Below are 25,271 nucleotides of genomic sequence, written 5' to 3' on the forward strand. Positions count from 1 at the left end.
TGCAAATTTATTACGTGGGTCTCCCAAGGGGGGATCTAATGTAACCATTCTAGGAACTTGTTGTAATAGCCCAATTATCACCCAGAAAAGCTGTGCTGGATGGCAATTTGGCGATGCCACAGCGGCAGAGAAGTAGGGGCATCTTTGCCAACCTCTGTCTGGTCAGATTCACTGCAAGTCAGACTCATGGAACGTTTCATTCGTGTAACAGCAGGTCAAAAAAAAACAGCAGCTACGCCAGTGATGTCAGAAATGTAACGCCAGATGGAACAATAAAACAATGCAGGCAAAAGTTATTGGCAGATAAAAGAATCTTTGGCATATTTTTTTTTAAAAAGGAAGTTGAATGCCCTGGCACTTCAAGTTTAGCAGCGAAGGTGTCTCTGCAGAAGGCACAACAACACTGAACCCTCCATCTTTTCTGCCTCCCCTTTGAAGGCACCTGATGCAGCCTGCAATGTCCCAGAAAGCTCACCAGTCCTTCAGGGATTGGGGTCCCATGCAAACAATGGCCTGAAAGCCATCAGTTTAAAATCAGCTTGCAAACCAATGGTGTGTCAGTACAGCTGTTTCAACTGGTAAGGAGTGTCCTCTGGGGCTTGTTCAACTTGCAGTGGTCTTTTGCCCACAGTTGAAGTTTCTCAGAAGCCTTCCAGGGCAGCCCCATGTGGTTTTTTTTTAAAAAAAGGCGACTATGGAGTTGTGGTGCTTATCTCACTTTTCAGGCTGAGGGAGCCGGCGTTTGTCCACAGTCAGCTTTCCAGGTCATGTGACCAACATGACTGAACCACTTCTGGCGCAACAGGACACTGTGACGAGTGCCAGAGCGCATGGAAATGCCGTTTACCTTCCCGCTGCAGCGGTACCTATTTATCTACTTGGACTGGTGTGCTTTCAAACTGCTAGGTTGGCAGGCTGGGACAGAGCAGTGGGAGCTCACCCTGTTGCGCGGATTCGAACCACCGACCTTCTGATTGGCAAGCCCAAGAGGGTCAGTGGTTTAGACCACAGCGCCACCTGCTCCCCTGCAGCCCCACATACAACACATGACACTTGTCAAACTTGGATGTGATTATAGCATTAAAAAAACTGTGGATGGGCTATCTCAGTCTAGTGGGAGCTGCAACAAAAGGACGAAAGGCATAAGAGCATGAGAAAAGCCTCAGGCCAATGGCCCATCTAGTCCTGCATCCTGTTCTCACAGTGACCAACCAGATGCCCGAGGGCCCGAGAACAAGAGCCCTCCCTCCTCCTGTGGCTTCCAGCAACTGGTATTCAGAAGCATTTACAGTCTCTGAGCATGGATGCAGAACACAGCCATTGTTTTTAGTAGCCACTGACAGCTTTCTCCTCTATTAATTTGTCCAATCCCGTTTTACAGCCATATAGATTGGTGGCCGTTACTGCTTCCTGTGGGAAGGAGTTCCATAGTTCAGCTATGCGCTTCATGAAGAAGTCCTTTTTTTGATCTGTCCTGAATCTTCCAACAGCTTCTAAGAGTTCTGGTGTTAAGAGAGAGGGAGAAAACCTTTGTGCCCAGATGACACTTGGGCACCTAAAGTAAACGCTGCATCTACTGGCACTCCCAATCCATGAACCTGGTCTTTAAGAATGTTCCTATTAACCTGGATCATTCAAAAAACATTCCTTTTAACCTGGGATAAAAAAAAAAACCCTGATAGTGAAAGCCCAGGAAATCCTAATATGACTCAGTGTCAACACAGGCAAAGGGTGACAAGGATCAGGGCGACCTCATGCAAAAGTTGAGGGTGTTTTAATGCCTGGCTGAGATCTCTGCTATGTTTTTTTAAAGTTGAAAAGCAGATTAGATTCTGCTGGGGTGTGGCATGGACTGCCTCCTGCTCCCCCCCCCCGCTTAAATTTTGATGTACAGAAACAGTTAAATCTTATTTTAACATAGATGATGGGACTGTGTGCCCCTCCAGTTCTTAGGATGGCAGTAGGCTGGCTTAGGAGGGGAGGACAGCTTTGTCCTCCAAAAGAACAGCTGTAGAGGAGTTGATGCCGCCCCCCCCCCCCCATTTGCCCTGCTATATGCAGCAGCCCTTGGAGACAGGCCCTAAACAACAATTGGTCCTACAGGCATCAAATGTGAGCTGGGGTTGTGGTGCAAAACATCTGGAGGGCACCAAGTTGGCAATAGCTGCTTCAGAAGGAGTGCTACCCACCCCAAGATCAGACTGCCTACTACCTCCTTCTCAGACGCTAACTCACACAGACTGTGCCGAAAGGAGCTATGGAGATGCGCATTATTCCTTGTCACTAGCTTAGAAGAGACAGAACTTAACCATTCCTAGCTTATAAATCTCTTAGAAGCTGGAGTTGGCACTTCATAACTGTCCATACACTGAATAGGCAAGGGGAAATCTTATAAAATGATGCCATTTACAGTACAAACGAGAAAAGTGTGTCTGGAAAAGATCAAGCAAAGCCTCAAACAATTGTGCCTTGGCGGAGGGTAGCAGATGGAACGGAGTGAAAAATTTTATGCTAAAATTCTTCAAGCTAAGAATTCATTCCTACCTGTTTCAAGTGTGTGTGTGGACCTCCCCCAAATTTCTTGAATATCTCACATCCAGGAGCTACAACTCCCTACAACCAACCTCCTGACCCACAGATTCTTAAATGCAAATGGCCCCACTGCCCTCTTCTGCGGCTCTAGTTGCACTGAAGGTAGCTCTATGAATGACTATTAGACACTGAAGTTAAATGGAGCCTCCCTATATCAGCACAATATACTAGATTTGGAAGACAAACAACAGGCAGGGGAGACTTGTCTTCTGGCCTGTGTCCCAAGGAGGCAGATGACAGCATACATATAAATAAATGAAGTCATACTGTATTTACTGTAATAAAGCATACGGCATTCATTATAATATTTTATTGTTGCGTTTTAGATGGTTTTGAAAAATGGCTTCCATTGCATTTCACTTTGGACATGATGAATTGATGGGAAAAGCCTATAAAAGGTTTAGCACTGCATAATCCCTTGAGAGCGTTACTTATTCGTTTTTGGGCTAATCAGAATTAAATTCCTACAAATGTGGCCAGGAAGACATCAGTGCTATGAGGAGACGTGTTCTGGTGGTGGGGTGTCATTCCAAATGCATCGCAGAGAAAAGTTATCTCTGAAACAGCTCTGCGAACTGCGAGCCTTACAATTCAAATTATAAATGGAATAAGCAAAATAACTTAAAAGCTTTATGCTTTGCAGATGAGGAGGAATAAAATATTGGAATGGCAACTAGTGCAGCTATATTTCTGCTCCTTGGTTAATTGGCACCGAGTGTGTGAGTGGGAATTGGATGCTTCTGACTACATAACAATTGATTTTAATTCAAAGGGCAATCCATAGATTTAAGCACACATGCATGCACACCAGAGGAATCTTGCATGCTTGAGTTCAGATGCGGGTACGTTGGATCTGATGCGTATCTGATTGCATCTGATGGATGCCTGCAGTTCCTAAAAACAGGGATATCCTAGAAATGTGGTGGAATTCCCACTGACATCTGAGATCATTGGGAGAAAAAGCAGGAAAGTCTGCAGAAATGAAAGGACGGGTTACACACACACGCACACACACACTTTTTGCAGCATGGACAGCCTTTTCCAGAGGGGGGCAGCACTTATTCCTTATTATCTGATCAGAAACTGTCTGCATTGCTAGAGATTCCTGGAGAGCTTCAGTTCTCAAGCATCTCTGCTCAATTCTTTGCATCCTACGTCTCTCTCTGGGGATTAACAAAGGACTCTGTTCTCTCCCTCATCAGCAGACTTTTCTCCAAGGTGGTCAATCAACAAAATGATTTTTAGTTGATGGATCTGGGTTTTGGCCAGTTACTCAGTTAATAATCCATTTTATTTAAATTTCCCTCCCCTCCTCTCCCACAATCCAAGTACAGATGCCTTTTGAGGTCTTGAAAAGAAGTGTGAGGGTGTTTATAATTCAAAAAGGGAGGGAGACGCTGCCACTTGCAATTAGACAGCCTTCTTTCTTCAAAACCTGAACACTATTGATTCGCACGAAACGTTTTTTCAGCAATACAAACAGCGGAACAGAAGAAAAAGAAGACCAGATCGATAGATTCATAAAAGAGGAAGCAGATCTGCACAAACAAATGAGGATTTATGAGCTATAACATGGTTGAAAGAAAATTTTGGGGGAAATAAAAATAAAAATCAGCCTGTCAAAATTATTTGATGCTCATCGGATGGAGTTGCAACTGAACATGACCTGCCAATGGTGATGCAGTGGTGAGAACGTCGACAAGGTCATTGGAGACCAGGGTTCAAATCCACCACTCAGCCATGAAGCTCACTGGGCGACCTTGAGCTCAGTTGCTGCCTCTCAGCCTAACCTACCTCACTGGATTGTTGTGGGCATTAAATGACAAAAGGGAGAACCATGTATACCATGGAGTTCCTTGGAGGAAAAGATGGGATGTAATTGCAGTAAAATAAATATTGGAGGAGAGGACAAGTGAGTAATGGTGATTAAAGCCCAATGTCAATGTTTTTTCTTCCTGGGCACAGCAGTGCAGGATAAAGAGAGACTGAAATACAGACAAATGCCCTTACTTACAGCTCAATTAAAATGAGGGTTGTGCTGGCTGGGGCTGCTGGGAATTGAGGACCAAGGCACCCAACTGGGAAAGGCTGAAGCAAAGATTTAAAAAACCCTGGAATTTTTGGATTTATCTACCTTAACCACTAGTCAACACTCCCTCAGATTCCGCCCTCCTTTCTCATAAGAATCCAGGAGTTGTCAGGGCTCAACCTGAGGTCTCTCCTCAGAGGGAGGAGCAGGACCCTCTGGCAGATCCCCACAGGGTTAGTGATCCCCGAGGGGCCAACAGATGATCCAGATCTCTCTGCTTGAGGACCAGCTCCAGCATCATGGGCTCCTGGCTGGCTCTCAGATCCCCTCCCCACAAAAAACTCCTACCCCAGAGCAGAGGGAATGGTGAGTCAGGCAGAAAGGTGAAGGTTGACTACTCAAGAGGAGAGGAAAGTGCGTGGAAGCATCATAAGAACATATGAAGAGCCTGCTGGATTAGGCCAATGGCCCATCTCGTTCAGCTTCCTATTCTCAGAGTGGCCAAAGAGATGCCCCAATGGGGAAGCCCAACAGCAGGATTTGAGCACAAAAACACTCTCCCCTCCTCTAGCAACTGATATTCAGAAGCATTTCTGCCTCCAACTGATGAAGCAGAGCACAACCATTATGGCTAGTAGCCACTGATAGTCTTCTCCTCCAGGAATTTGTCCAATCTTCCTTTTAAAGCCATCCACGTTGGTGGCCTGCAGGAGTGAGTTCTATAATAGCTTAACTATATACAGCACATAGTTAAACTATGGAACTCCCTCCCACCGGAGGCAGCAATGGCCACTAACTTGGATGGTTTTGAAAGAGGATTGGGCAAATTCACGGAGGGGCAGAAAGCTATCAATGGCTACTAGCCTCTTCTGGGAAGCCCTCAAGGAGGACCTGAGCTCAACAGCACTCTCTTCACTTGTGGATCCCAGTAAGTGTTGAGTGGGGGCAGAACATAGCCTTTGTGGCTGGTAGCCATTGGCAACCTCATCCTCTGGCCTTCAGCCAAGGGGACTGGCAGGAGGGATGGAACAATCTCTTGCCAACCAGCTTATTCATCTGCATGGAGTTTACAGTCACATTGTGGCGACCAGGAAAGCTGTTGTGAGAATGATCTGGAGGCACCCACAGATTTAACAGCACCAAAACGTTATTTCTTCTTACTGGCTGAAAACACACAAAAAAGAGTTACCAGTATTGTCAGAGGGGTTCACAAGGACCTCGCCAATGGCATGTATGGCTGAGAGCACAATCCCGCACATGCTTGCTTGGAAGTAAGTTCCATTAAGTTCAGTGGGAATTACTCCAAGTAAAGTGTGTCTGAGATAGCCTCAGTGGCTATCCAAGTGGACATGAGCTCCAAGTTCTGTCCATTCTTTATTGGGAGTACCTTCTCCACAGAAGGATTTACTTCTGAGTCACCATGCACAGGATGAAATTTTCCAGGGGTGGGGGACTTACTTTAGAAAGAAACTTTGCAAGATTGCAATTTTGTTTTGTTTTTAGCCACGTTTTGGAGTAGCAAGGTAATGTTTGCCTCTCTCTGTTTGTGTGTGTGCTTTAAAGGAAGAAAGAAAACAATAGGTGCAAAGATTAAAATGTGTGGGCCTCCCCTTTCCGCAGTCAAAAGCCCCCTTCCTCAGCCTAGATCTAAAAATGAGGACCCCTTTCCACCCTGCTCCACATGGACCCCATCGCTCCCCCCCGCAATCCCGCTTCCTAGCAACGGGTCTCCCAGGACAACCGGGATGAGGACCAACTTGGTACCAGCTGCTCTTTGATCCCTCCCCCACTTCTCCTGCTTCTGGTAGGTTGCAGCCTGGGGGGGGGGAGTTGCCTGGTAATCTGAAATCTAGAGTTAAAAATGTGTGTGGGGGGGTGAGCACTCTTTTTAAAGCACAAAGGGTAGAATCGGATGTGAAAACAATACGGATTTCCTTTCCTGACACAGTGGGGCTGCCTGGCTCCCTGCCCTGGTTACTGAGAGGCAAAGGTTTTCCCAAAATCTGGCTCTTGGGTAAGGTGCTCCATCACTCTTTCTGCCTCTGCATCCCGAGAAGGAAGCGGGGAGACTCCATCCCAGCTGCTTCAAAGACCAGGCACAGGCAACTCCCTCCCCCCAACCAGAGCTTGGGTAGGAGGAGCTTCAGGCGCTGGAAGGGGAGGGGCCAAGCCCAGCGGAGCCGTCCGCTCCGGAGAGCTAAGCCTGCTTCAGTCCGGAGGGGTGGGGTGGCGTCTGGGGGAAGAGATTTGATGGAGAGGCCAAACTGAAAGAACCCTGCTTGCAAACTGCTGGCTGGTCCCCTCCCAGCCCCTTGCCGGACCACCAGGAAGGCAGGCAGAGAGACAAAGAGCCTCTTGGAGGAGGACCCAGGAGGACTGGAGGAAAAGAAGGGCGGTGGATCTGCAGAAGAAACAGGATCTGGGGATGCCCTGAAGGGGTGTGCAAAAGGTCGTTGTTCCTGGAAGGGCCCTGGGAGTCTCTGAAGGCGCCAGGAATTAGATCCCACGTTTTGCAAAGGCAGAAAACAGCAGGCTTCAAGAAGGAGGGAAGGACAAACGGAAATCCAGGATCTAATGCCCTGGAGATGTCCCAAGCCCAAAGGTTCTCGGGGTCTGAAAGCCAAGTCAAAAGATCTAGCACCGAATGGCCTGCCCACCAGGAATCCAGTAGGGTGGAGGATTAGAACCTGGAACTCCAGAGGGCACAGAACTGGGATATAATCTGGAACTATCGAAGACTGGGCAGCTAGGTGGGCAAGAAGCTAAAGGGTGGGTGGTGGAATGCCAACCTCTTGGCTGGACCAACGAGCTCAATTCTGGAATTTCCGGGGTAAGGTGTGTTTTTTTAAAAAACAAACAAACAACCCCCCTCTGGATTCTTCAAGAACTGTGGATCTAGAACTAAGATCCAGAAAAGCAAGAGAGATATCAAGATCAGAAATGGACCATGTAGAACCTGGAATGGGCCTGTCCTGGGAGATCTAGAACCTTGGAATGAAGAAATTGAAGGGATCTAGACTTATCTGGAAACTGAGAGCTGAGTGGCATGGAACCCAGGAGTCCTGAGGGGTGAAGGGGGCCTGGAAGGAGAGTGGGGTGCATTCAGGGTCCATGAACAGTGACCGGGACACAGGAGTTGGAGGGCAAAGCAGACTGAGCCCAGGTGTTTGATTTGGGCATCTGCCGCCTTGGCAGGACCTGGAGCCTCCGAGCCCGGGAAGGGTCAGAGGCAAGGTGGCCCAGCCTGAGTCCTGGTGAGCGAAAAGGGTCAAAGAGCAGAGACCCTGGGAGCAGAGAGCACCCCGAGTCACAGAGAGCTCCACTAACAGCGGCATCTTGAGGAGGGTGGCACGGATGCCCTCTCCCATGTCTGCCTGAGTGCTGCAGCATTTCCTGAGTCTGATTCCTTTGGCTGGGGGGGGGGACCGACGGTGGGGGGGAAGGATGTTCTGCTGCCTGCGTCTCCGATGCCACCTCCAGCCACGCTGAACTTTTGCTTGCCACGCAGCAGCAGCAGCACCAGCCACCGTGCAGGCGAGGGGGCTCCGCTGCGGTTGGGCCCCCCTCCATGGCACCCAGAGGAGCAGAGGGTTCAAGGGGCACCTGGGGGCCGCGATCCGGCCAGGAGAGCCTGAGCGAGAGGCAGGGGGCTCAGAGAGGCGGGGAGATGGAGCAGGATGGCCGCGGCTGCTCTCTGGGCCCCTGAGACACTGAGCAGAAGGTAAAAAGGCATCTGGGGCGAATGGATTGGGGGGGGACAGAAATGTGATGTGTGTCTGTGTGTTGGGGTGTGTGTGTCTAGCTGAGCTTTGTGGGAAGTTGGGTTAGGCAGTGATGGCTCCTGGAGGGGGGGTTGTGGAGTGACTAATGTCCTGCAGAGGGGGACTGCAGAGTGTTTATTTAATTTTGGGGAGGGGGAGAAAACCACAAATGGGGTGTGCTGGTCTTCGGAGGGTGGGGGGAGGAGAGCCCCCTTTTAGCTGTCTCTGCCTGTTACAAACCCTGGAACGGCTTCCAGAAAAGAAAAAGGAATCTGATCTCCGAAAGCTCTTTTTCTCCCACTGAATCTCCTTTCACCCCTCACCCTTTTCCTTACCCATAAAGTTGCATTGTGATGGAAATGGTGGGGGTCACTCTCCCCACTCCTCTTTTATTCTTCTCTGACCTTTGTATTTCCATCTTGATTAAAATCGGAGCGGGGTGCCCTTCCAGTGATGGAAAGCAGATGCTCAGTGGCAGGAAGGAGGTGGTGAAAGGGATCAGCCAGCTTCAAATTATTCCACCTCAATTGCATCCTACCCTGGCCACTTGCCCCCCTCTTCCTGTGGCACTAGTAACAACCCCCCCTTTCTCTGGCCATCTGCAACCTTTCACCTGCACCAGCGCAGAGGCAGCGGCTGCTCCTGACTCTGCCACTAGGAGGCCCTGTTGTGCCCGGCAGGGCCAGGCTCTCCAGCCTGGAGCAGAGAAGGGAGTGCCCTGGGGGAAGGGGGGGCGGAGAGGAGAGAGAGAGAAAGGGCGGGGAGAGGGAGGGAGAGATGGAGGTAGATTTGTCATCTGCTGCATCAACAGACAGGCAGAACCAAGCGCAGCTCCAAACGCAGACTAAGGTCTATATTTATGTCTGGGATTTGGATTTCAAGGTGGGGTGGGGGCACCCCAGCGCTGGCAACAAAGAGCTCAGGTGTTCTGGTTGCCAAACTGAGCATGGGAACATAGGGAGCTGCCTTCTGCTGAGGGTCAGGTCAGCATTGTCTACACTGGCTGGCAGCAGCTCTTAAGGTTTCAGAGAGGGAGTTTCTCTCCCTGGAGACACCAGCAGGTATCTGGTATGGTCAGGTATGGTCCTTTCCCTAAGCTTGCATCACTTGTCAGCTGCCAATGATCCCCAAACACCACCCCCACCATCCTGACTCCCTCCAACCACTAGACCACGTTGCCTTCCCTGAGCTGAGGAAGCAGGGGTGCAGGTTGCTCAGCCTCCATTGCTTCAGCTGACCATCTCCTACAAGTCTCTTGCCAAACAGCCCAGTCCCCAGAGGCAACCATCCTGGCTCTCTCTAACCTTTTGCTTTCGTTTCTTAACCCGGAGCTAGGAGCAGAACCCAGGAGTCCTGGGGGCCAGTGACAGCGACCACACCAGCTCCTTGCTCTGAGCTGGAGGCTAGAAAGACCTTGGCGGCTGACTTCTCCCCCCAACCAACCACCCCTCCCCGCCCAGAGACATGAACACCTTCCAGCAGTCTCCATTTCCACAATGCCCTTTAATTCTCACTAGCCTGGGGAAATCAGAGGGATTTTCTTCTTCTTCTAACGGAGTTATAAATTAGGTGGCACTCCAGTCTTCCTTTTTCACCTTGACCCTGCCCTTCCCTCCCTTCCCAGCAGTGCAGGATTTAGGGCAGCTTGGGCAGATCCCTGCACAGGGCGCCAAGCCAAGGGGGCACATCATAATAAGAACAACAACAATAACAACAACAATACCTATGTTTATACAGGTTCCTACTGAGAAGATCTATTTAAAAGGCATCTGTGCCAAAATGAGTTATTATGAAACTAAGAAATATTGAAGGGTGAGGGATGCCAAATTTTGTCCTTGCTCAGGGCGCCATATTACCCAAGTCCGCCCCTGTTCCCTTACAGAACTGGAGGCAGAACACAGGGGCATTTGGAGGGGGGCTCTTGCTGAGCCTGGTGCTGAACTGTCTGCTCTGGTTTGGTTCCCAGGCTTCAGGCAGGGACAGGACTCCTTCCCATCATATGTTAGCTGAATAAAAGCCCCCCCTCCCACCTCTTCATGAGAGCAAGGGGAACATAGGAAGCTGCCTTATACTGAATCAGACCACTGGTCCATCTAAACTAGTATTGCCTGCAATGACTGGCAGCAGTGGCTCTCCAGGGAGTCTCTGCCAGCTTTACCTGGAGATGCCACTGGGGATTGAACTTGGGACCTATCACATGCAAGGCGGATGCTCTACCACTGAGCTACAGGCCTTTCCCAAAAGAAAAATTCTAGTCCTCATGGTTCTGAATAAAGGACCAATTTAAATAGGAACAGAGGAAGATGCTTTATACTGAATCAGGCCATTGATTCATCTAGCTCAGTATTGTCTGCACTGACTGGCAGCAGCTCTTCGGGGTTTTAGACAGGGATCTCTGCCAGCCCTACCTGGGGACTGAACGACAGGAGGTTTTCTGCATGCAAGGCAGATGCTCTACCTCTGATCCGGCCCAATCGCCTTCTCAATCCGGCTTGCAGACAGTCCGGGAATCAGCATTATTTTACACGAGTAGAATGCGTCCTTTTATTTAAAATGCATCTCTGGGTTCTTTATGGGGCATAGGAATTTGTTCACCCCCCCAAAAAAAATATAGTCCGGCCCCCCACAGGTCTGAGGGACAGTGGACTGGCCCCCTGCTGGAAAAGTTTGCTGACCCCTGTTCTAGTCTAGCATCCTGACCACAAACAGCCCATCATATGGTTTAGGAAACAAGCACACATATGCTAGGCATGAAGTCAATAGCCCCTCCCCTGCTGTTCGCTCTTTCCCAAGGCAACTCTTCCTCTGAGGTAGACAGTCTCTGGACATGGAGGTTCTATCTAACTTCTGCAACAAAATAGCTGTTGATAGCCCTCTTCAGTTCCTTGGGATTTAATCTCTTCCCCTTTAAAAGACACTGCATCTTGGAGCAGTGAGTTCCACAGGTAGTAATTTGTTGGGATGGTTGAGGCACACATACTGCTACATGGAACATATCAATGAGCTGCTGCATGCATGAGACACTTTGTCATCTAAGCTGCCCTTCTCTTAGGCAAAAATGTGAAAAGTATAGACATTTATAGGTCCACAGCAAACCCCTCCGACGTCCCCTTGGCTCCAACTATCCTTAGGACTGAGGAAACACACAAAAGGGGTGGGAGGAGATGCCAAATCTGCACATCTGCCGGGCATCTCACAGAGCATTGCTGCAGGGCCAGATACCAACTCTTGAGCATCGCAGCAGGCAGAGACGAGAGGCTGTTGCTGCGTGGGGCGCCTAGCAGGCAGGAATAAAAATAGGTGCAGCATCTCTTATAAGTCTGGCTTCTCAAAGCGTAGGAAGTGTGAAAACTTTTGAATGATGAAGGGCTGTCTTCCAGCGATGTGAAGAAGAGCTCTGTGTCGCCTGGGAGGTGTGTGCCACACTGGCACAAGTGTCCTACACTGGCCAAGATGGGTTCGGGAACAGAGATGACCTGCCCAGACTGGTGTTCCTCAGAAAAACCTGTTGAATCAGGCCAATGGCCCATCTAGTCCAGCCTTCTCTTCTCACAGTGGCCAGCCAGATAGATGATGTGTGTGGGAAAACCACAAGCGCAGTACAGGACCTACGAGGCCTGGCTCATGAATGACCTGGCACCTAGTCCTGTTTCTCCACACCTGATCACACTCGGCTGCCATCTTGCTTCCTATGGGGGGTGATGACCTGAAGCAGAGGACAGAGCACCACTCTGTCTATGCTCAGAGGTTCCCTCTATTGCTCTGCAATGTGTTTCAGGGCTGAGCCTTGACCCTGATGAACACTCTGGCTTTCCCTCTTCTGTCCGCCTTGCAGATGCTAGCAAAGAGATGGGGGGGGGGGAAAGAGTCCCACCAGGGTTGAGGGTTCAAGTCTGAGAGGCGCACACTTTCGCTCAGTCTCTTTTAGCTTGATCTGCCCTGCCATCTTTTGAGCACTGAGACAATACAGAACCTTTAATCCCTCCACCTGGCCGGCAATTTGAAAAAGGTCTCTGGAGTTGTCACCTCTGGTGTGCCTGACCCCTCGGCCACCTGCGTTCTGGGAAAGCAGCTAGTGCAGCCGGCTTTCAAGCACGTATGTGGGGACACAGCAGATCCCCCTCCCATTTCAACAATGGAAACAAGAGCCCCCTCCCTCCCCCACATTTCAGACCAATGACGTCTTAATCCCACCAACCACTGTGTGCTCTGCTCATTGACTCTCGTGTAGCTCATCTTCCACCAGCTGAAAGCCAGGAAGGCGCTTAATCCAAACAACAAAGGTATATTAGAGGGAATGAATGTTTCCCTCCCTTCCCCCACAAAAAATATCTCTGCAGTTCAAGATAAACTCCAGCAGCTGTAGCTGTGGATTGTATGCTGCCTTGGTGTGGTGTAGTGGTCAGAGTGTCAGACTAGGACCCAGGAGACCAGGGTTCAAATACCCTTCTCAGCCACAAAGCTCACTGGGAGACCTTGGGCCAGTGCCTGCCTCTCAGGCTAACCTACCTCACAGGGTTGTTGTGAGGACAAAATGAGGAGCCACCACTTCCAGCTCCCTGGAGTAAAAGGTGGAGTTTAACTGCAATAAATAAATAAATAAATAAATAAATAAATAAATAAATAGGATAAAACTAAAATGATGTGCATGCACTGACATGAAACAGAGAAAGTAACTCCCCCAGCTTTTAAGATTTAACACCTAGAACAGCTTTCCCTAACCTGGGGGGTTTCCAGATGTTTGGCCTAAGAACATTGAAACATAAAATCCAGCCTTGCTGGGATCAGGTCAGTGGCCCATCTTGGCTAGCATCTTGTTCTGACAGTGCAAGTGGGATCTGAGCATGAGAGCCCTCTCCCCTTCTGTCGACTCCAGCAACTGGTACTGAGAAGCATTGCTGCCTCTGACCATGGAAGCAGAGCCATCATGGCTAGCAGCCATTGATAGATAGCCTTCTCCTCTATGAAACCACACAGGCTACCCCTGCTTTAGATGGTAAAATATATTACTTTACAGAATCATACAAGTTGGAAGGGACACCACGGGCCATCTAGCTCAAGCCCCTGCAATGTCGAAATCCTGCCCACAGCCATCCTTGGGTGGGTTCAAACCACCAACCTTCTGGTTAACTGCCAGATGCATTGACTATTAACTTCAAACTGTGCCCCTTTCCACGAGGCCTGTGTCTGCTGACCCCTTGTGCCCCTTCTGTTGAGTGGGGCTCTGCAACAGTGACCCTGCCCTGATGGCACCCCACATTCTGTCTGCTGTTCCCATATCCAATCTTTCCCTAGTACGACCAAGAAACAGGGCGTAGGATGCAGCTGTGCAAATGAGGTGGCCTTTTATTATTATTAAATTTATGAAATGCCTTTTCCCAGCAGATCCCAGAGCAGGTTATAATAATTTAAAATCCAGATGTGCGAAGAGTTAAAATGTACTACACTCACAGGAATTGGCGGATGGCTGTTCCTGAAAGTGTGTGTCACAGAAGTCAACAGCTGCGTAGTGAAGGGGCCCAGGGGCATCTCTGTGGAGAGGCAGTTCTACAACTTGGGGGCTGCCACAGAGAAGGCCCTTTCCTGGAACGCCAGCACCCCAAATCCCTGAGAGCGGTGGAACAACCAAGAGTGGCCCACTCTGCTAATGTCAGCACGGAGGGTGTCTATAGGGAAGGAGGCTATCTTTCAGGAATTTTGGACTTGAGTTGTTCAGGGCTTTCAACACTAATGCGAGCAGCTTGAATTAGGCCTGAGACTGTTTTTAAACGGGGGTAATATAACTTGAGAGCTGAAGTGAGTAATGTGACCGCTGCATATCCATCAATCTGTGACAGACATTTTTGTGCAATATAATTTGTGCTTTGATGAAGATCCTCTAGTGCTCTCCCCCCCCCAAACCCTGCTTTCCATCTATCTCTCCTTTTCTCCTTACTCAGGCTTTCCTTCTTATTTGATTATCTCTTCACTGGGCATATGGAAATATGGACGGTGGTTGGATGTGCAAAAGATTCACATCTCTCTATATCTAAATATATATTAATGACTGGGAGGATTTGAAATAACAAGGGTTGTGTCAAATGAATGTTGGGGGTATTAAATGGGAATGAAAATAATGTTTTTAAAATGTTTAAAATTAGGAATATACTGAATTGTAGGAAGCTGCTTTATACTGATTATACTGATTTATACTGATATAACCACTGATTATTTTGATTATTTAATTTCTATACTGCTTAATATACAGGGGATTTGCTGCTTACTCAAGGGTTATGTTCCAGGCTGCAGCATATGTCACTGGGATGTAAAAGAGTGGGGATTCCCCCAGCCTGCCATCGCTCCATTCTGCGCCCACCCTGCCCCATTTCATTGCCAAAAACGGTGCTGTCTTCTACCGAGTCAGACTGCTGGTCCATCTAGTGCAATATCACCTACACTAACTGGCAGTAGCTCTGAGATTTCAGCCAGGGTTTCCTCCCAATCCTACACTGAGATGCTGGGGACTGAACCTGCTCTGCAAATGAGCTACGGCCCTGCCCCAAATTAATCTGATGCACTGGCAAGTACGCTCTGCAATAAATAACAAATGTAAACAATCATGTACAAACATGTATAAAAAAGAGAAGAGATAGAATTAGATTAATAGACTAGAATGAAGGAATGAAGAAAGGGAGCAATTTGCCACCTGACATGAAGTCCTCTCTGAGTCCCCAAATTCCCACCTCATGCCATCATCAAGCCAACCTTCTTTCTTTATTCTTATGTTTAAAATGTATTTTTTATTAAATCCTTCCAACATATAACATAAATATGAATAACGAAATATCCTGCGCTAACCCAGAAGCTAATGTTTAGGCAATACATGAGGAATAGTCAAATAAAGTTCTGATCCAAAACTACTATTTGTATGGCAGGTGATAAACAGTTCAAGTTAACCAATAGAGTTTAAGCTAATGTTTAGGCAATACATGAGGAATAGTCAAATAAAGTTCTGATCCAAAACTACTATTTGTATGGCAGGTGATAAACAGTTCAAGTTAACCAATAGAGTTTATGAGGTGAGTCCTCTATTTTCAGTTTTAGCCATGTACATAATAAAGCTGTGCCATTCAACAGCGATGAGTCTTTGTGCTTCAGGCTTTGCGCTTGTTTTATCCTGGGATTCTTCCACAAGTGCTGTTTTGTACCGGTTTGTCAGAGAAGCCCCTTCTAAATTCTTCCAGTATCTCATTCTGATGAGTCTGAAAGGACTTATTAAAGATGTAGACTGCAAGTTAACCTTGCTTTCTGCGAAAAGACTGAGGAGACCCAGCTTCGGATATATAGGGCTTATCCGCAATTCCTCTTGTCCTACTGCTTTTCTCTGGGGAAAGCTGCTCTTTAGCGCTCAATCGGAGCAAATGGCAATTCGGGATTTCTCTGGATTGATGTTTGCTCCAATTTAGCGCTAAAGAGTGGGGTTTCCCCGGGAAAAAAGCATGGCAAGGGGGAAACCACCCAGACCTATGCCCAGAAAGTGAAGATCAAGTGGGAAACTGCTTGGATCTAGGCTTTCTAGGCATGGGACGAGTGGAAGTGTGGATGAGCCCTTGAGATGTTTTGTCCGGTAACTGCTTTTATTTCATTCCCTCCTCCAGGGCTTGCCAAGCCGTCTACCATGGAAAGCCTGCTGCTGCTGGTCCAGCTGCTGATGGTGGGACGTGCGTTGGCCCAGGTCGAGGGCTGTCCCTTCCACTGCGTGTGCCAGAATCTCTCCGAGTCGCTCAGCACCCTCTGCGCCAACAAGGGCCTGCTCTTCATCCCGCCCAACATTGATCGCCGGACGGTGGAGCTGCGGCTGGCCGACAACTTCATCCAGGTGGTGGAGCCACCCGACTTCCTGAACATGACGGGCCTGGTGGACCTGACCCTGTCGCGAAACACCATCGACACCATCCGTCCCTTTGCCTTCGGCGACCTGGAGAGCCTCCGCTCGCTCCACCTGGACGGCAACCGGCTGACCCAGATCCAGGAGGAGGCCCTGCGTGGGATGCTCAACCTCCAGCACCTCATCCTGAACAACAACCAACTGGTAGACATCTCGGTGGTCGCCTTCGACGACTTCCTGTTGACCCTGGAGGACCTGGATTTGTCCTACAACAACCTGCACCGGGTCCCCTGGGAAGGGATCCAGGGGATGCTCTGCCTCCACACCCTCAACCTGGACCACAACCTGATCGACTTCATCATGGAAGGGGCCTTTGCCGAGCTCTACAAGCTCTCCCGCTTGGATATGACCTCCAACCGCCTTTACACGCTGCCCCCTGATCCACTCTTTGCCCGCTCTCAGGTTGGGGTCATCAGCCCGACCCCATACACCTCCACCATTGTGCTCAGCTTCGGTGGGAACCCCTTGCACTGCAACTGCGAGTTGCTTTGGCTGCGCCGCCTGGTGCGGGAGGACGACATGGAGACCTGCGCCTCCCCTGCGCAGGTGGCGGGCCGCTACTTTTGGTCGGTCCCCGAGGAGGAATTCACCTGCGAGCCACCCCTCATCACCCGCCACACCCACAAGCTCTGGATCTTGGAGGGCCAACGGGCCACCCTGAGGTGCCGGGCCATCGGGGATCCCGAGCCAGTCATCCACTGGGTCTCCCCTGATGACAAAATCATGTCCAACTCCTCCCGGACCATGTCCTTCCGCAATGGCACATTGGACATCTTGGTGACCACCATCCGGGACGACGGGGCCTACACCTGCATTGCCATCAACGCTGCAGGGGAGTCCACGGCCACCGTGGACCTCAAAATCATCCCCTTGCCTCACCGGGGCAACGGCAGCATCACCGTGCTACAGCAGGACCCGGGCTCCTCCGACATTGCCACTTCGGCCAAGACATCGGCCAACGCCAGCGAGGGGGGCTTCGAGAAAAGGGTGGAGGTATCCGACGTGACGGCCAGCTCAGCGCTGGTGCGGTGGGTGGCTGACAAATCGGCCTACGCTGCCTGGATGTACCAGATCCAGTACAACTGCACCGTAGATGACACTCTCATTTACAGGTAAGGTGTTTGCGACCGTGCTGCGTGGGACCATGATCCCAAGGAACTCTCGTTATGCCTCTCAGCTGCTTTCTCCTTCACTGGCTGCCAGGTGGGCCCAGGGACCAAGATTTTACTGTTTCCGTCTGCGAGCAAGAGGTTTCTGGCACTTCAAATTATAATTTTGTTCTCCCAAGACCCTCATGAAGCCAGCCTCCTGGATTATTGTGAACTCCAGCTGCTCACTGCTGGGCTCAGATCCTCCTTGTGTGAGCTTCCCAGGAGAGGCATCAGGATGGTCACTGTGGGAACAGGATGCTGGCCTCTGGTCTGATCCAGCAGCCAGGCTCTCTTCTGTGGTCCTTCCTCTTTTGCTCCTTTCCCAGGTGAAGAGCAGCAGAGACTGGCTCAGAGTAGCAGGGACAGAACTTCATCCAAGCCTCTGGATGCTGCTCATCCTGTCACCTGAGCCACTCTGGAGTGATTTTCCATAGCCAGAGCTGACATCCCTAGCCCTCTTTAAGATTAGTAGCTAACCAAGGTTGTTGCCCACAGCACAGGAAGCTGCCTCATACAGAGCCAGACTGTTGCTCCATGGAGCTCAGGATTGTCTACACAATCAATACGCAGGGAGTTCCAAAGTGTAGATTCTGCCACACTAAAAGATTGAGCTCTTACAAATGTGGAACAGTATTATGTGGCACCTATAACACTGCCAGTTCTGCTGACTGAAGTAGTCGAGTGGGTGCATACCAGGTAAGGCAAATTGGTCCCAAGTTCTTAAGGGTTTTATTTACTAATAGCAACACCTTGGCACACACGTTTCAACAGGCCAGGGTCACGGAAGGCTGCAAGAGGCCATTTCACATTTCCAGAGGCTGATAACCGGTTTCTCGGGAGTGAACCTGCTGGAATTAAGTCCTGCTTTAAAAACGGGAAGCAAAACTGTGAAAAGAGAGGGTTGCTGATCTGCTCTGAGATCTTCATTTTCAACCAGTTCCAGCAACACCACCATACCTCCTCCCTCTGGCCTTCCTCCGACAATCCCTCTTTTTAAAGTCACTTCATGTGGTCAGGGAAGTCAGGAGAGTGTTAGGGCAGGAAGCAATGCTAACGGGACCCTGGGGAGATGTTGTGAGCCTGGGCAGTTACAGGCAGCATGAAATATACATGGGTTGTGAACAGCTCAATGCCCAAGACGCATGACAAAGAGCATCTGCTGTACATGCTCCAGGTTCAATCCTCAAGGGCATCTCCTGGCAGGGCTGGAAAAGACCCCGTGCCTGGAAATCCTGGACAGCCACTGCCAGTCAGTGCATAGAATACTGAAGATATGTGGACCAGTGGCCTGACTCTGTATATAAGGCAGCTTCCTATGCCACCTGATTCAGCTGTACAGGAGGTGGGAAACAGAGATCCCCCCCCCTGCCCGGACTGGAGGCTGCACCCCATTTTCATCCAAAAGCATGAGGCCATTTGAAGTCCACTGTCTTTTGTTCCTGGGAACTCACAGTCCAACTTTTATGCATGTTTACTCAGAAATAGGCCCCACTTTATTCATAGGGGCTACTTCCAAGCAGGGCTGCACTCTTAACTTTTAAATAAATGGTGTTCATTGCTTGGGTACACAGACAGCCCAGCACAAACTTGTCTGCTTAGCTGGCCTAAGTCTGCAGCACAGAAGGCTGTTTGGACAAAAGTTCTGCATTGTGCTCCAAGGTCTTATTTAGTTGCAAAACAATGCAATTAATTATTGCAGAAACCAATTAGTAAACACACTTGTCGGGAATTATATGAATTCCATACTGGGAGACTTGATTGAAATGAACTGATTTAAACCAGCAATTTTCTAGGTAATGCTAGCTATTTTATTTATTTAAAAGCATTTATAAACCACTTAATTATTTTTTAAAAAAACCCTCTAAGTGGTGTACAAGAACAAACAGCATCGTTAAAACAAAAATGCAACCTAAAACCAATAAAACAGCAGCATGAAAGCAAAGAACAAGAAATAGAACAGGAATGCAGGGGATTCAAATACATAAATCAGGGTCTAATCTGTTGCGTCAGGGAAAGCCTGGACAAAAAGGGTTGTTTACAAGACCTCTGAAGCAGCTGGTGGCAGAGGGAAGGCCATTCATAGTATAGGGGCAATGATGGAAAATGCCCCTTTTTGGGTCACCACCCTATGATATTCTGTAGGGTGCAGTGTCAGAAGAAGAATTTCCCTAGATTTCTAAGAGACCCTAAAGGGTCTTCCAGGTAACCTGAAATCATAAGTTATTATTGAAACTAGTTTGCTCTGCAAGAAGATTTTATTGGGATGTTTGTTCCAGGGCTTGCATCCTCCCTGGTTCCTCACAATGGTTGATTTGTTGATCTAATCTGGATTTGAATGTACTTTAGCAAGTATGTGTGTGTGTCTGTGAAGCGTAACCAGTGACAAAGGCCACAGCCTCAAGACTCTTGTCACTGAAACAAATCAATTACAACACTGACAAGATTAGGAGCCTGTATGCAGGCAAACACTGAGAGATGGGGAAAGCGAACAGAGCCTGGCTGCTGCATCAAACAGAGGTGGCTCAAGACAACCCAGTACTGTACTCTGCTTTCCACAGAGGTCAGCCAGAGGCCTTAGGAAAAGAATCCTACAAGCAAGGAAAGACAGCAGCAGTCCCATCGCCGTGTCTTCAACGGCTGCCCCATGTTGACTGTATTACAGTAGTCTGATCTTGAGGTTGCTAAGGCATGGATGGCAGGGGCCAGTCTATGCGACTTCCTGGGGCACAGCACTCCCAAGAATCACCTCCCAGAATGCTCTCTGCCCTCACGATGTAAGAGAGTGCCACTGCTGCAATGTAAGAGCCAGTGTGGCATAGTGGTTAGAGTACCAGGGTGGGTCCTTGAGCTCAATCGCTGTCTCTCAGCCTAACCTACCTCACAGGGTTGTTGTGGGGATTAAACCACATAGGCCACCTTGAGAAAATAAGTGCCTCCTGATGCATCCCAGGGCCTCTGCTTGTAAGCAGGGTGGGATGGGGGAGGTTGGTGATGGATCCGGGGGGCTGGAGGTGGGAAGTGGGAAGGTGAATTGAGTTTAGAGGTGGAGGGCAAAATGGTTTTGAGAAATGCTGGTTTTGAAGTCTGAGGCAGGGTAGCCTTAATCGCCACAGGTTTTTTACCCATAGGGGGTTGGACTAGATGAACCCTGGGGATCCTATCCTAGCCTACAATTCTATGATTCTACGACATGCACAAATATGCATTCCAGAGAAACAAACTGACCACACACAGTTTTGCAACAGGCACCAACATTCAGTGCTTTCCCTTCAGGTTGTGCTCCCTGTGGAGCAACAGCTTGACTCTCCTTCTCCCCCCCCCCCCAAGTCCCCTGAGCACCTTCTCCTGCACACCCCCCCCCAGCCTCCCGGATCTGGTTTTGGCAGCAGCTGGGGCCTGGGTACACCCTTGTGGCACTCTGAGCCCTGACAGCTGGATCCCCCCCCCCAGGGCTCAAGCCTAGATCTGCCACAGCACACTGATGTGCATTTGTGTGCAAGGAGGAGACAGAAGAGGACATTTTCCCCAGGTTCCATTCACCTTAAAAATGAAGATGACATAAGAGTGTAAGAAGAAGAGAGTGGCTGTTAGATCATGCCAGTGGCCCATCTAGTCCAGCATCTCACTGTGGCCAGCCAGATGCCCGTGGGAAGGACATGAGCTCAATAACCCTCTCCCTCCCTGCAGTTTCCTGCAACTGGTCCTCAGAAGCATTACTGCTTCTGATTGCGGAGGTAGAGCAGAGCCATCATGGCTGGTAGCCATTGATAGCCCTGCAGTCACTCGCCTTCCCTCTGCCATCCATTCAGGGTGGAATTCATGCCAGGGAAACCTGGGGAAGTAGGACAACTTTGCCCAACCTGGTGCCCTCTGGATGTTTAGGGCAATAACTCACACCAGCGCCAGTGTGATACGGCTGTGCAAAAGATCTGGAGGTTGCCGGTTTGGGAAGGCTGCCTTTTGACTTGCCTGTTGAGGCCAGGCCAGAGGATCAACTCAGCCTTCAATGCTGCTTCCGTTCATCTGGCTCTAAGGACAGGCAGTGAGGTGGTTGCCTCGGGCAGCAGTTCCTGTGGGGCCATCTTCTTGCTGTCCCCAAGTTCCAACCATTTCCATCAGCGGGAGGAGAGAGATGTGCGCCTGACACGCCCTCTACTGGCCACCCTTAGCTAGCCTGTTGCCACCAGGACAGGGGAGGAGGTTATCGGGTCACTAGTGTTGAAATAACATCCTGCTGGCTCCTGTAAGTGGAATGGGGAAAGGAGAAGCCTTCTTGTCCCTCAGCCTCAGGCAACAAAATGTCTTGTTAGAGGGGGCCCTGGCTACACCAGACTGGAGTTCCTGCTCTACTGAAAGCCAGGCTGCATCCCAGGTCTGGGAAGATCTAGGAACCTCCTACGGCCTGCCAATCCAACTGCTCCTGTGCCCTTGCAGGCAGATGAATGCAAACATAAAGGTTTTCCTTGCTTTTGTACTTACGCTGAATTGCATCTATCATCTTAATGCCCATATTCCCAGTGTGGAGAGTTGTTCTTGGGAGCTCTCCCAATCATTCTGTGTCTTAACCCCTCTGAGCACTTTGGTGTCATTAGCAAACTTGGCTCACTTCTTACTGCTAATACTTTCAGGAACAAGTGAAAAAGCCGAAGTCCCAATATTGAGACCCTTGGTGGGGGAGGACCCTGTTTTTCTACATTCCTCGGGTGCGAGCTGTCCATTTATTCCCAATCTCTTTTTCCTGTTCCTTAGTTAGTTGCAGACCTGCAAGAGCTAAATTTAGCCAGGTGGCTTTGGTGAGGCAGTTTGGCATACTCCATACAGACTGGAGGGAAGAATACTGAGTTTCACTTGCAAAAAAGCTGCAGAAGGGAATGACGAGGTGGCAATAACGGCCTGGTAGCTCAAGAGATTGGGTAGCTTTAACAGAGTGTTGGGCTAATTCATGGAGAAGAAGGCTATTGAGGGCTCCTAGCCACAATGGCTATGCTCTGCCTCCACGATTGGAGCCAGCAGTGCTTTTGAATACCAGCTGCTGGAAACCACAGGATGGGAGATTTGCTTCTGTGCTCAGGTTCTGCTTGCGGGCTTCTCATTGGGGCATCTGGTTGGCCAATGGGAGAACAGAATGCTGTACCTTTCTGATCCAGCAAAGGTACTTCTCATGCCCTTCTGAGATGCCTACTGACGCCTTCTCTCCCCCTCTCCGCAGGATCATCCCTGCCACCAGCCGGCATTTCCACCTCAAGCACCTGGTGCCCAGCGTGGATTATGACCTGTGCGTCTTGGCCATCTTTGACGACGCGGCCACCTCCCTGGCAGCCACGCACCTTTTGGGATGTGCCCAGTTTGCCACGCGGGAGGCCTACCCGGACTGCCACTCGCTGCACGCTCACTTCCTGGGTGGGACCCTGACGGTGATCGTAGGGGGCATCATTGTGGTCACCTTGCTGGTCTTCACCGTGGTCATGATGGTGAAGTACAAGGTGTGCGGCAGTGCCCATGGCAGCTTGCCCAAGGTCACCAACGTCTACTCGCAGACCAACGGTGGGCACCCCAACGGCCTGCTCCCCCTGCGAACGCCCCCCAAGGAGCGGGGCCCCAAGCACCGGCGGGTGCGGGCCAAGGCTGCTCAGCCTGAGCGCAGGACGGGAGACAGGGTAGGGGGAGCAGCGTGGGGGCCCCCCAGCACCCCCGCCAAGACCAAGCGCAGCAACTCCCTGGACATGGGAGACGTCTCCTCCAGCTCCTGCTACAGCTACGCCAAGCGCCTCAGCTTCATGTGGACCAAGCGCAGCCAGTCGGTGCACGGGATGCTGGCTCAGTGCGCGGCCTCCGAGGGCGACGCCAAGCGCCTCGGACCCTTCCTCAATGCGGACGAGCTGGAGGAAAGCGTGGTATAGCGCGCACGCCCCCTGGGCTGGAGGAGAGATCCTGCGTGCGCCACAACCCCACCCTTGTGCGTCTGGCAGTGGGCATCGGGCGGCAGTCGACACCTGGATCACAGCTGCTGATGGCGGGGTGTGTGTGCTTAAAGGAGAGCCCCTCGTGCCGCGACTAAGGTGGGGGTGTTTCTGGCTGTGTAACAGGCCTTGGCCTGGCTTGGGGACCAAAACAATAGAGGCTAACGGCTTGAGCCCAGCTCAGGAGTTCCAGCAACAACAACAGCCTGACTCCCTGCTGGACTTTCTCCTGGGGAGTGGGGTGGGGGAGGGCGAGGTTGACTGAAGGAGAGCTGCTGCTCCGAATGGAGGGACCCAACCTCAAAGGGAGGGAATGTTATTTTGTCCAGATTCGCAGGAGATTGATTAATCGGAGCTGAAAATGGTGGCGTGTCCGTTTCGTGAGGTTGGGGGCACGTAAATCAATTGCTCTGGATGGGGGTGGTGTCCTTTTTTAAAAATAATAAGTTGCCAAAAGAAAGAAAAAGAAAAAGAAGAAGAAGACGAAGAGAGAGAAGAAAAAGGAAGGCAGAAAGAGGAAAGAATTCTGTTAAAACAACCCCCAAATTAGTCAGTGTGTGGAAGGCAGGAGATTAAATAGGAAAGTGAATATTATAGACAGGTTTGTGTACAATCTGTTCTAAAAAACCCCCCAGGGTGGGTGCAGGTTAAGAAGGGGAAATCAAAATGCCACACCAAGTTAAACCAAAACTCTGTACCAAGGAAAGCTGGAATTCTGCAATGTGTATAAATGGGAAACATTTGCATAGATCTGCTTATTATTATTATTACTGCTATTTTGCCCAGTTTCTGATGGTTGCATGATTTTGTGGGGGAAGGATGGTTCCAGATTTCCTCAAGGGGCTTTGAAACACACTTTAAAAAAGAAAGCAAGTGTGGCAAACAATAATTTGTGTGCAAAAAAAGTATTGAATTAGAATCGATGTTTGAAATGACGGGCTCCGTAAAGTACTGACGGGAGAGTCCTAAAAGTTACATAACCCTACACAATTCACATTTTCCTTAAGATGCAGAGTTATTGATTTAAGTGCACCTGTTTATGGAATGTTAGGGAGTTCTAACATTTCAGGCAATGAGGAGAGGAATGGGGCCCTTGGGCTTCTCCTTGTACCCCATATCCTTCGCACTGCTCCTGAAGCAATGGAGGGCCAAACCACTGGGTCCGTCTAGCATAGTGCTGTCGACACTATCTGGCAGCAGCTCTCCAGGGTGTCAGGCAGGAGGAGGGTGGGCATTCTCAGCCCTACCCAGTGATGCTCAGATGGTTGCAGAATGTGGGAGAAAGCCAGCTGCAAGAACTGCCTGCTGCAAGGGCCCTACCCACCCTGGCAGATGGACAGCCTAAGCTTTGTAAGGAGGCCCAGCCTAACATAGCACTGTAGAGTTGGAGGGGACCCTGAGGGTCATCTAGTCCAACCCCCTGCAATGCAGGATTCTCAACAACCAGCAATCTTTTTTGGGGGGAGGGGATCCTCATAAAAATTGGTTCTGACAAAAATACTCCTCCCCCACATGGACCCCAGCATTCCACAGCATAGGTGTCACACAGACCCACCCGCCAAAATTCGGGTGGTGGAGGGGTGACACCCTGAGTGTGTGTGGATGGGGGGGTGGGGTGGGAATCCTGAGCAGGCAGTCTGGCCCAGACCATTTTGTGGCTCTGATGCACAAGGTGCTGTATAGAGTAACTTAGGCAAAAGCCCAAATTCCCACCCCTGGGAGCTTTGCTGTCCACGCCTGTACTTGCTTGTTTGTTTGATCATGTCAGGTTGCCAAAAGACAACCCCAACAACAACTCTGAAAGAGAGACCGGAATTCTGCAGCAGCCGCATGACTCCTGGCGGCTGAGAC

The 25,271-nt window shown here is 50.0% G+C and overlaps 2 protein-coding genes across 16 annotated transcripts in view; one reads left to right on the forward strand and one right to left on the reverse strand.

Moving 5' to 3' along the window:
• PC (pyruvate carboxylase) overlaps nt 1-25,271 on the reverse strand; it is a 269,742-nt gene that overhangs the window by 26,168 nt on the left and 218,303 nt on the right. The gene's annotated exons all lie outside the window — the stretch shown is intronic.
• Nucleotides 6,490-24,168, forward strand: LRFN4 (leucine rich repeat and fibronectin type III domain containing 4). The gene is made up of 3 exons (XM_083590879.1): nt 6,490-8,342; nt 16,020-17,421; nt 22,670-24,168. Exons 2-3 carry the CDS (start codon nt 16,040-16,042, stop codon nt 23,358-23,360), a joined length of 2,073 nt encoding a protein of 690 aa, XP_083447005.1. The 5' UTR covers nt 6,490-8,342; nt 16,020-16,039; the 3' UTR covers nt 23,361-24,168.

The sequence above is a fragment of the Podarcis filfolensis genome, assembly GCF_964270895.1.
Source record: "Podarcis filfolensis genome assembly, chromosome: 16".
Classification (NCBI taxonomy): domain Eukaryota; kingdom Metazoa; phylum Chordata; class Lepidosauria; order Squamata; family Lacertidae; genus Podarcis; species Podarcis filfolensis.